General features: G+C 46.1%; 1 protein-coding gene across 1 annotated transcript; it reads left to right on the plus strand.

Annotated features, from left to right (window-relative positions):
* Nucleotides 1-3,591: 3,591 nt before the first annotated feature.
* Nucleotides 3,592-6,035, plus strand: LOC117835255 (acidic leucine-rich nuclear phosphoprotein 32-related protein 2). The gene is made up of 2 exons (XM_034714622.2): nt 3,592-4,382; nt 5,639-6,035. The coding sequence occupies exons 1-2, from the start codon at nt 3,684-3,686 to the stop codon at nt 5,783-5,785; spliced, it is 846 nt and encodes a 281-aa protein (XP_034570513.1). The 5' UTR covers nt 3,592-3,683; the 3' UTR covers nt 5,786-6,035.
* Nucleotides 6,036-11,179: the final 5,144 nt, after the last annotated feature.

Genomic DNA, 11,179 nt, shown 5'->3' on the forward strand with positions numbered 1-11,179 from the left:
ATATGAGCACTAATGAAACTATTGTTAATGTTTCTTATGCATAAGGTTTGAAACCATAAATGTACGGTAACATTGTAGCCTTTCTCTAGAAGTATGTATCCAAAGGTTCCACAAACTAACTGACTAAGGTTATCTATCTTTGTATCTAACCTAACGTATTAGTCCTAAAGCAAAGATTGCATATACAAAGATAAATAAACATCATAACACAAAAATGAATACATGTTAATCACATCCACACATATACACAACATAGCATAACAAAAGGTAACAAAAGCACATATACATACATACATACATATATATATATATATATATATATACATACATACATACATATATATGTATATATCACCTTCTAGTTGCAGTTTTTTTTGCCAACAAATAAGCGCATCATGCAACTTCATAAAGCAATATTTAGACTACTACAGCTGATCTACCTCCCGAGTAATGACCACTCTACGAAGCCTAGATCATATCACAATACTATTTTTTGCGTGAGAGGTTCCAACGGTACGAGTAGGAGCTCACTAAGGGAGACATCCGTGCATGTATGTAGGTGTCATGAAAGATCGGCATGCTAGATCTAATCTCCACGATTACATAAAAGTATGATGTATAGTCTAACCATGGATAAAACTAGGATAAGCACATTCATGATAGTAGAAAGTATAAAGATGAGCATTATTCGAATAGATTGGATGACATGAAGAACATTGTTCAAATAATAGATGTGTTAGATCATCATTTATGAGTGCATATCATTAATGATATGCGGCTCTTGAACTCCATGGCACAATTACACAGGGATAACAGGGTGGTTACGGCTGTACTCCAAAGACTTATGGCAGCCTTCATCTCCATATGGTGTGTCTCCTCCTGTTTCATCGATAATAGTGAATGGATGCAAATGAATATCGAGGAGGGGTATTTATAACCTAAGGACATTGTGGCAAGAAAGGTAGGAAAGGGGGCATGCGGTGATCGTCCAAGAGGGAGTGTTATAAAACAATCGGACTCTAGAACCGTAGGTCTAGAGAGAAAGGAGGAAAGTCCTAGTCTGAGTCCGATTGCTTGTGGACTTTTACCAAAACTCTAAACTTAGTTCGAAGTATATATATCGGAGGATCATCCCTATTGTAATAAATAGAAGCTACATCTATATCGTGTCTTATCTACTTTGTTCTTGCGCTTTGTCGTAAGAGACATGAGAGGGAGAATATCTAACCATTGATGATGTGCCTTGAGTGATTTGGGGTGCGCATGGAGGCTCGCTCTGTAGTGATTTGATCGCGGGTTTAATTTGGATCCGTCGGTCGGTTTCTTCTCTAATCTAATTTAATTTATTTCTAGCCGGGTCATGGTGTGGTTCGCTCTTCACTCCTCTCTGCGAACATTGCATCTTAACTTTCAGCCGGTAGATGTACGAGTGTGTACATACATGTGTCTACATACAATGTGTATGGATTAGGACTCTAGCTAATACTAGTTTACTACTCCCTCCGTTCAAAATTATAGATCGTTTTAGTTTTTTAGATTCGATAGCTATGCATCTAGACATAGTGTATATCTTGGTATATATCAAAATCTGTGAATTTAGAAATGCTAAATCGATCTATAATTTGGTGGACGGAGGAAGTAATAATTATACATATAGTACTTCTGTACAACATTAGAGTTAGCGACATTATGCCACGCAGGTGATCGATCTGATGAATACAGTTTCTCTTTTCAAGGCAGGTACTGTCTTACTTGTACCATATCATAGGTTTATTAATAGTGAGAAATAATCCTCACAGAAGCTAGCGATGCCCGCGCTGGCGGCGGCGGGCATGAGCGAGGCGATGTGCAAGAGACGATAGAGATGGGCAATGCCCAACTGCACCGATCGTCGCCATGCGCACGTACAGCGCGGTCAGGTGCGCATGCAATGCTGCCGTGCGTGTGCACCGACGCAATGCTGGCAATTGGCAAGCCAAACAAACTAGCCGATCGATATTGTCAACAGGTTCCCAGCCGGACTGCGCGGTGCGCTCGGGATATATTACAACGACGCTACTTCTGACGCTTTCGCTAGCTAGCAACAAAATCCGAAGCTGGCGTGGCGAGCTAGCAACAAAATCCGAAGCTGCCGCGGCACGCCACGCCACCCCAGATGATGGACCTTGCTCGTGCGGGCCACGGTGACCGCGCGCAGCACTTGATGTTGGCAGAACAGTAGTAGTTGATTGGGCGGGGGAGCGACCGTGCACGCCGGCGGGCTTGCCGACGCGACGACCGGCCACTCGGCCCCGGCTCATCGATAGATCACTTGCGGAGATCCTGATGTGCCCCAGCTGCCTTCTGAATGATCAAGCTCTGATCCATCCACTCCACGCCACTAGTGCCGGGTAGATCCTGATGTACTCCGGCGATCCATACGGCCCACCATATATTGATGCATGTGTGGCTGCACGATGCATTGGATCAGAGAGCCGATCGAGAGGCACACCGGCCCCGCTGCTGTTTTGATCCATCTTAGCTTTACGTACCTCGGATGCAGGTTTGCCGGTCACCTCAGTCACGTCCCACCGGCCAAATCGAACAGCACATGCAGACGCATGCGTGCGTGCGCCAATCATCGATGCACGGCGCGCCTGTGTGCTAGCTAGCTCTGATTTTGATCTCCTGCCGTGTGGTAGGAGCTCGTCTCGTCAGATATATGGAGATCAAGGCCGGACGGCACCCAGATCAGATCTGCACAGATCTTTGCCTCCTGCACCAAGTGAAAGATGGTGGCCCGGCGCTGTGGCCTACGATCGACTCCACTGCCATCTAGTATCATGCAAGCTGGACAAGACAAAAGCGGAAGCTTTCTCTACTCCTTTGCAGCTGCACCACTAATCGGCAATTTCGACTGTACAATATAATGTCTCTTGCGCTATAGTTCTCTGCCGTAATTAACCATGAATCAATCTTGCAACCGCACTGAAGTATACTATACAAGAGCATCTCCATCAATCCCCCAATAAATATTTTCTAATAACTAATTAATAGAGATATCCCAACATCTTTTTCATTGTTATTGGGAGAGTTGCTTTTACAGTCTCCTAATAATGTCATTCCAATCCAACTACCGTATTTGGAGAGGTAGAACTCCTCCTTTATTTGAGGAGAGTTTGCTGGAGCATTATTTTTTTTACCAACTCTCTCAATATGGTAGTTGGATTGGAAAATTAGGTTATGCTATAAGTGCCCCACGGCTAGGGATGGTAAACTGGATTATGGCCCTCGTGCCTCCTTCCTAATCCAACTTAGCTCTATCTATTTTTACCGATCTTCATTGAACCCAATCTTTAAATTTAAATTTGCTACCACCCCGCCACGGCCCACCACTGCCCAGCCACTCGGCGGCGTTCTGAGATTGAGCGAGCACTCCAGTGGGCCTCAAATCATTAAAAGTGGATCATTTCCAGGGCCTGGCACGGCCTTTCCCTTCCCAGAAACATGGGCCGCAACCCAACCCAAGTAATGCTTCCGAGGCCCATTCACACCACTCCACGTCCCACTGCGCATCCCCTCCCCACCAAGCGGCAAGACCCCAACCCCAATTCCCCATCCATTTCCTTCCGTACGCCTGGGTTTAGCTAGGGTTCCTCTCCCGCCACCACTCCGCCCGCGCCGCCGCCGCCACCACCGCAGCGATGGCCGCCGTCGGCGAGGATGACGCGGCGTGGGAGCGCGCCATCGCCGCCGCCACCAAGACCGCCTCCGGCGCCACCTCCGGGCCCAAGTCCCTCACCCTCGACGGCGCCGTCAAGTCCTCCACGGGCCGTCTCCCCTCCCCGGCCCTCCTCGAGCGCTTCGCCGCCTCCCTCGAGGAGCTCTCCGTCGCGGGGGCCCGCCTCTCCTCGCTCGCGGGCCTGCCGCGCCTCCCGGCGCTGCGCCGCCTCTCGCTCCCCGACAACCGCCTCTCGGGGGCTGCCGCGCTCGCCGCCGTCGCGGAGGCCTGCGGCGCCACGCTGCGCCACCTCGATCTGGGGAACAACCGCTTCGCCGAGGTCGACGAGCTCGAGCCGCTGGCCAAGCTCGGGGTCGAGGCGCTCGACCTGTATCAGTGCCCCGTCAGCAAGATCAAGGGGTACAGGGAGAAGGTCTTCGCGCTGATTCCCAGCTTGAAGTATCTGGATGGCGTCGATGCCGAAGGAAACGAGCGTTTGGAGACGGATGACGAAGAGGATGTTGAGGAGGACGAGGAGGAGGGGGAGGAGGGAGAAGAAGGGGAGGGAGAAGACGGAGACGAGGATGATGGTGATGGTGAGGGAGAAGGGGATGAAGAAGATGCGGAGGATGGGGAAGGGGATGATGATGAAGAAGAAGAAGAAGAAGAAGGCGACGAAGAGGTCAGAATCTTTCTTATATTTGTATAAAAAGCCTCATTGATATTGATTAGATATGATGCAATTCAACTCTTTTAGCTGACAAGTGCAAACTTTAAAATTGAAAAATGGGTCGTAAATTGCATGTGGATGAAGTTGTGTGAATTCTGATTGATGAAAGACGTTTATGGGGAGAAGATTTCACTCGATTGACCAATTCTTATTATTTGCATAACATTTGCTAGGTAGAGGATGTATGATGCTAGCATTGAGTTATACCTTTGCATGAGTGCCACTGTCAATTTAAATGTTTCTGGTACTGTTATGATCCATTTTACTTATGCATGACATTCCTTTGGTAGGTCTCTGTGTATCAAATGATCATTCGTTCATTTTTTTTATATTTCTACCTCTTGCTTGTGGACCATTTTATGCGTTGAAGCTAATCAATCTAGTAATTTGCTAATCTCACTTTGAGGTGAGTAATAGTTGGTGTCTTATTAGACATTATGAAAACCCTGCTATCAGAATTCATTTTATATTTTTGTCTTTTTGGTGCATGGAAGCAAATCTTTTGCAAGGTTATGAAAATTGGGTAAAATGCTCTCATCTAATGAAGGCTGACCATTCTAACTGAAATATTATTCCATTGGTTACTAATAGGTTGTGTCTAGAATGTATAAACTGAGGTGTTTTTGGGTACGTTTATGTGGAACTCTTTCCTGCTTGATCTTCTACATAGACGCCACTGGGCCTGCTATTTTCATGCTGATATTTCTGCGTCTTGATATTTCTTGCTGTTGTGTATCATCAAGGTCGACACTTTTTTTATGTCTTGGCACTGGCACCTAGTTATTTGTTCTCATGAATGCTCCAATACCCCATATTTTGAGTTTACTTGCAGAGATCTCACAGTTCTTGGACTGTGCTTATGTCTGTCGGTACCTTGATTTTGTTTAACATCTGGGTAGCTGCACGTAACATCATGCTTATTTGCTGTTCCTGTGAAGATGGTTGTGTTGAACTAGTGATGATGTTAGGTTTGCACGGTGCGACCTTGGCCATGTTGCACCGATAGAAATTGTAACTGCCATGGAACTCATGGTGTTATACATACATGTCCCAAACCATTCTATCTAGTTCAGCTTGTGCTTCCATGCATTTCTAGTTTACAGAATGAAACTTTATTTTTTTGGGTCGAAGAATTTGATAAACCTAATTGTCCATTTCACCTACTGTTAGATGCTTGCACCACTTATTTCAATTTTGACCATTTTCAGGCTGAAGACGAAGCGGATGAAGCTGATGATGACGAACTTGATGCTGATGAAGAAGACAAGGAGAACATTGAAAGCAAAGCAGGTGGGTCTTCCCTGCCAAATAAGAGGAAAAGGGATAATGATGATGACACCAATGGAGATGAGTAAAAGGGTGAGGAAAATAGTTTCTTGCTGAACTTTGGAAGGTTTTGTGCACTGATTATTCTTTTCATGCTTTTCCGGTGCTTTGTTTTCAGACTTGTAATAGACTAGAGCATAGTGTCTGTAGTATCTTCTGTAAGTTGTTGACTCTGAAACCATGAGTAGTTTTGGACACCCCCAGAATACTCGTTTTCTTTCATGTTGACTTCCTGATGCTACTAATTGAGATCCCAGTTCATATAATACTACTGCTTTATACTGTGGTTCTGGAGGGTGGTGGACACTTGGGCTTTTTCACGCTTGTATGTAAATGCATCCGTTCTGCATTTTTCTACTGTCTGGCTAGCCGTTTGAGTGAATGTTGTTTGTGTATTGTGATAAAGGGGATTGCTCTATAAGGTTGTTCACGACCGTGCCTTAGCATCTTTTTTTATTAAGAAGAAAGCAGTTTACAGATACAATCTCAATGAAGCCAAACGGAGCCTGACAAGCACAAAGGATCAAAGAAAGAGAAACACTAAAGAAACGCACAAACAACCATCACACGACTTGAAGCAATAAAGAGGAAGTATATTCGAACCCACAAACCTAGACACAACCACTCTCTTGAACCTGCCAAAAGAAAGAGAAACACTGAAGAAACGCACAAACAACCACCACACGACTCGAAGCAACAAAGAGGAAGCACATTCGAACCCACAAACCTAGACACAACCACTCTCTTGAACCTACCAAAAGATACAACCTCGTTAAGAGTGCTAAAAGTCTCAGAACCGCAATGGTGGCAAAGCATCCACCCAGACATCAGGACCACGACGGCAAATCATTCGCCTAAACACAACAACGGTGGCAAAGCATCCACCCAACCAGCATGACCATGTTGGCAAAGCATCTGCCCGAAGCAACCAACGACAGCGGCAAAGTATCCGCCAGAGCAAGAACGGCGGCAAAGTATCCACTAGAGAGTTGGGGGCAGCAAAGCATCTGCCAGACGACGACGACCTAAGCAACCTGGGCGAGGTGGACGAATCGAAGCGAAGGCAGGTGTAGAAGAAGACACTTCCCAAGGAGAGCAGATGACCACCACGAGGACCCTGACCGGCCGGAGATGACTGGGGGCGATGTTCACCAACGATCCCTGAAGTGACGGCAGCAAGAACCCGTAGAGACTCCAAGACGCAAGGGAGGGGTCGACACCACTGGCGCCATCGTTGTCCGACAAACACGGTCAAGGCTTTCACCCGGAAGCTCACCGGAGGGGAGGGAAAAGGGGAATGAATGACGCCTTCAAGAAGGGAAGCGGCCCGGGGGCGTCGCCGTCATTGACCTGCAAGCAGGCACAAGGCTTTCGACTACACCCCGTTCCCTCCCCAGAAATCACTACCGCCACCACGAGCACGGGGACCGCCGGGCGCCAAGGAGCCGAAGAATGCCGCCACAAATGCGAGCCGGGATAGCCAGTTGGCCAGTCCCCTCGCCGGGCAAAGATGGCGCAGCCACCAGAGAGGGTTTGGGGGGGGGGGGGTGGCCACCCGACCGGTCACGTGGCGACGACGCACGAAGCCCCACCCCTGACGTACCCGACAGCTGGGGAGACATCGACCACCCTTGCCGCCTGCCCACCAGCAGCGGAAGGGGCGGCAAGGGGAGGGACGCGAATCCAGCCGTGGCAAGCGCGGATCCTGCCGCCGGGGAGGCAGCAGCCTCCCGGCCGCGGTTCCCTGTCCTCCAGTCGGTGGAAGGGGGAGTACGCGGCGGTCATCATCGGGGAAGGGATCCCCACGCCAAGGATGTGTAGATTCGGGCTCAAGGGAGGTGGATTTGCCATCGGTGGCCAGCGGCCGGCGACCGGCGGTGGACCTAGGCGACCGGCGGCGCCTAGGGTGTGCGGAGTGGGAGTGGAGAGGGAGAGAGGAGGAGGGAAGGGGAGGGAGAGAGCGCGACGCGGGGGCCGGCTTCGGCGCCGCCGCCGGAGTCAAGCGGGTGTGGTTGGTGTGGGGGGCCTCAATAATCATCAGATCATGTTGCTCTATAAGGTGATAAAGAGGATTGAGAAAAATCAATCTGTTGGAGTTGCTCTAAAAGTCTAGAACTCATTCAGCCAGCAATCAGTCTCCAACTCCAAGTAGAACCTGGGCAACTTGGTCCGAGGATAATGAAGTTGATGCTGACTTTTGTTTTGTTGAGGTTACTGTACGATGAAAGGAAAGGCTCTCAAGCGTCTTTCAACCCGAACAAGAGCGAAAATGGGTCACGTACGAAGATAAAATCGATGGAGATAAAGACAACAAACCGGTGTGGGGAGTCGTTCCTGTCATTCGTTTTGGGTTTTTGTTTGAGCCGCAGCTTGTTAGCTTTTTTGAAAAGCGTGCTGCTGATTTTTTTCTGAAAAGTCAATACTAACTTTTAAAGATGTGTTTAACTTTCTGAGCTCAAAAAGCTACGAAAAGATCATAAAATTGAGTTTTCCAACTTTTTATATAAACTCAGTTTTTTTTGAGCTTCCAGCTTTTCGAAAGCTGCACGAAAAATACGCTATCTATTTAAACTTTTAGCTTTTCACGCTGAGAAGCTGCTAGGAAGCTCAAACAAACGTACCTTTGGAAGCTTTCTTCTAATGACCTTGTTCTTATGGCCTTGTTCTTCCAATGCTATTCCTAAGCTTTCTAGCTAATAGACTAAAAATCCTGTCTGTTTATATATGTGTGGTTCAGTTCCAGAGGATTATCTGGAAGTACTCTGACGAGTCAATGCCAAAGTCTTGTGAAAACCTACCATGGCTGCTGTATGATGGCTATATTATTGTCGCACATCCTCTTTCTCTTCATCTGTCAGTTTCTTACGGTACTAATCGGGAGACAGGTTTGGAGCACATGCTGGTGTTGATTCTTGGGGTATTTTAGATATACTCCTTCCGTCCTAAATTATAGGTCGTTTTGGTTTTTCTAGATGCATAAATATTATTATACATCTAGACATAGAGTATATCTTAGTGCATAACAAAGTCTATGAATCTAAATAAAATAAAATAATATATAATTTGGGACGAAGGAAGTAATGTATCGAGCACGCTTGCAGATGATCGACTGGGTAAGATCAATTCATTGACGACCACCGCCAGAGTAAAAATGACTTGTCTAAAGAGATGGCCCATGACTTCTGTAGAGACAGACATTATAGGCAAGGCAACGCCGACACCTTTACTTTCAACGGTGAAATGTACCCCACCTTAGGTAGTGAAGTAGAACCACGCGGAAAACACAAAGATGTAATGCAACACAACGCCACTCAACTCTATATATATCAATGATTGTGCGTAAAATTTGGAAACCTCTAAGAATAAAAGACATGCTATCTTATCCAGCATTCGTCTATATTTTGGAACTTTGCAACCGTAAGGCGCATAAGAGACGATGAATTTTTACAGTGGAAAGTAAGAAAAGGCTCTGTAGTACAGTCAATTTATTCCTATGGCCCTTCTCAGAATTTGATACGGTGCCCTCTCTTCTTCAATCGGTGTCAACAATGCGAACACAGTACAAGTAGCACGTGGGTGGGTTGACTGGAATGAGAATCTATGTGTTCTCATCTACACATCGCAGCCTAATTTTCCATTCTTTGGTTTATGCATGATATATGTATCTGTCGAATCTAAAGCTACTACGCTACACATTTTGGTAATTAAAAGAACTCTTATTTACTGAGCATGAATTCGCAGCCCCCAAATCCTCCCAGTGTGCCAACTGCCAATATTGTCGCGTTCTATTCCACTAGTTTATATTCAAAATCCTACGGTATTTAATTGATAAAAAGTAGATTATAGTGAACGTTTTTCCCAGTATAGTAGAGCCCCTGACAACCATTTTTCACCAGGCTGCACAGGGCTGCTTTGCCGTTGAATTGGTACCCATCGGAATGGCTTTCAACCGACAGGTACTGTCGTAATCAACTCTTCCTTCACAGGAGGGCATTGAGATGGCAAAGCGTAACTATTCCGGCGATGTCTCTTTAAACAAGAAGAGCCCATTCCTTTCGTCAAAACATCATCGGAAGGCCACAGCGACACCTGCCCTTTCCGATGGCGAATTTTATCGTCCTCGGAATTGGACCACTACTGCACCTAGTACTGACTCTATGATGTCAGCAAAAGTTTCTGCAAAATTGGTGTGCTGAAATTGGCATGGTTGAAGGACAGAATGACTTCGACAAGTCCTAAAGATAAACGGAAGGATTGTCTACAGTTGATAGAATTTATGGAAGAACATTGATATCCAGGCATGAATTGCGTACGTAGTAGACACTAGTGAATTCAAGGTATTCACTTATGTGCGCAAATTTGCCGAACACACATGATAGTGCTATGATAACCGCTTTAAATCTTGTAAGAACTACAAGTAATGGTTTTGTTTATTCCCACTTACGTGGTGGGCTAGGTGTGATGAGCATCTTTTTTCTTGAAATACAATAAAGATATAAACGCTTACATAAACGCACGAACACTCTGGACCTTTATAATATGGACAAAGTCACTGTAACCATCTTGCTGTCAACTAGTTGCTTACCGCTACAAGAATAACACCATTAGTTCATAAAATAAATCTAGAAAAAATGCTAGTACCAATTAATTAGGGCATGCACATTGGTCCACATTAGTTATCTTATAGGTTGCACCATGTGTACTGCCGCATAAACTTTTAATTATGGAGGAAAGCGTAAAAAGTGAAAGTGGAGTCGTGAAACAAATATTCCATAAGCTAAAATTTGGAGCTAAGAGATGACCCATGCGCCATTGTTTTAGAGCAACTCCAAGAGGCTGCTAATCTTACCCCCAATACCTTTTTTAGGAAAAAAGAGAGAAAAAATGAACTCCAACAATCCACCTAAACCTTCCCCAATTTTTTAGCGACGCTAAAAAACAGCCTGCCACCGCGTATATTTTAGCGTTGGCGTTCCTCCCCCAATCCTGATTCCCGCACGCCCGCGCGTCCCTTCCGATGGGCCCAATACGATGACGTGGCCTGTGTTTGAAATATTGGGGGCTATTTATTAGCGATCTGCTGTGGACTAATATGTTTTTGGGGGAAATTTTTTTTAGGAGAACCCCCAATACATAGTTTTGGGGAAGAATTTTTTAGGATACTCTTGGAGTTGCTCTTACAAGCTAAACTTCAGAATTGTATGTTAAATCGGAGTTAGGCCCAACAAAAACTTGAAGGGAAGGAGAAGACCACACCCCCCACTTTGAATTAGGAGGATGCAGAGCTCGAACTCAGGTCTTCCTGACTGAGAGCGAGCTCCAGTGGCCAGTCGACCGCGAGACCACCTGCGGAGTTAGGCTCAGTTTGCACTCATATTTATTTTATAGGTGTAAATGTCTCACAAGTGTGGAAACCACCTCCT

This window comes from Setaria viridis, chromosome 9 (assembly GCF_005286985.2).
Source record: "Setaria viridis chromosome 9, Setaria_viridis_v4.0, whole genome shotgun sequence".
Taxonomy (NCBI): Eukaryota; Viridiplantae; Streptophyta; class Magnoliopsida; order Poales; family Poaceae; genus Setaria; species Setaria viridis.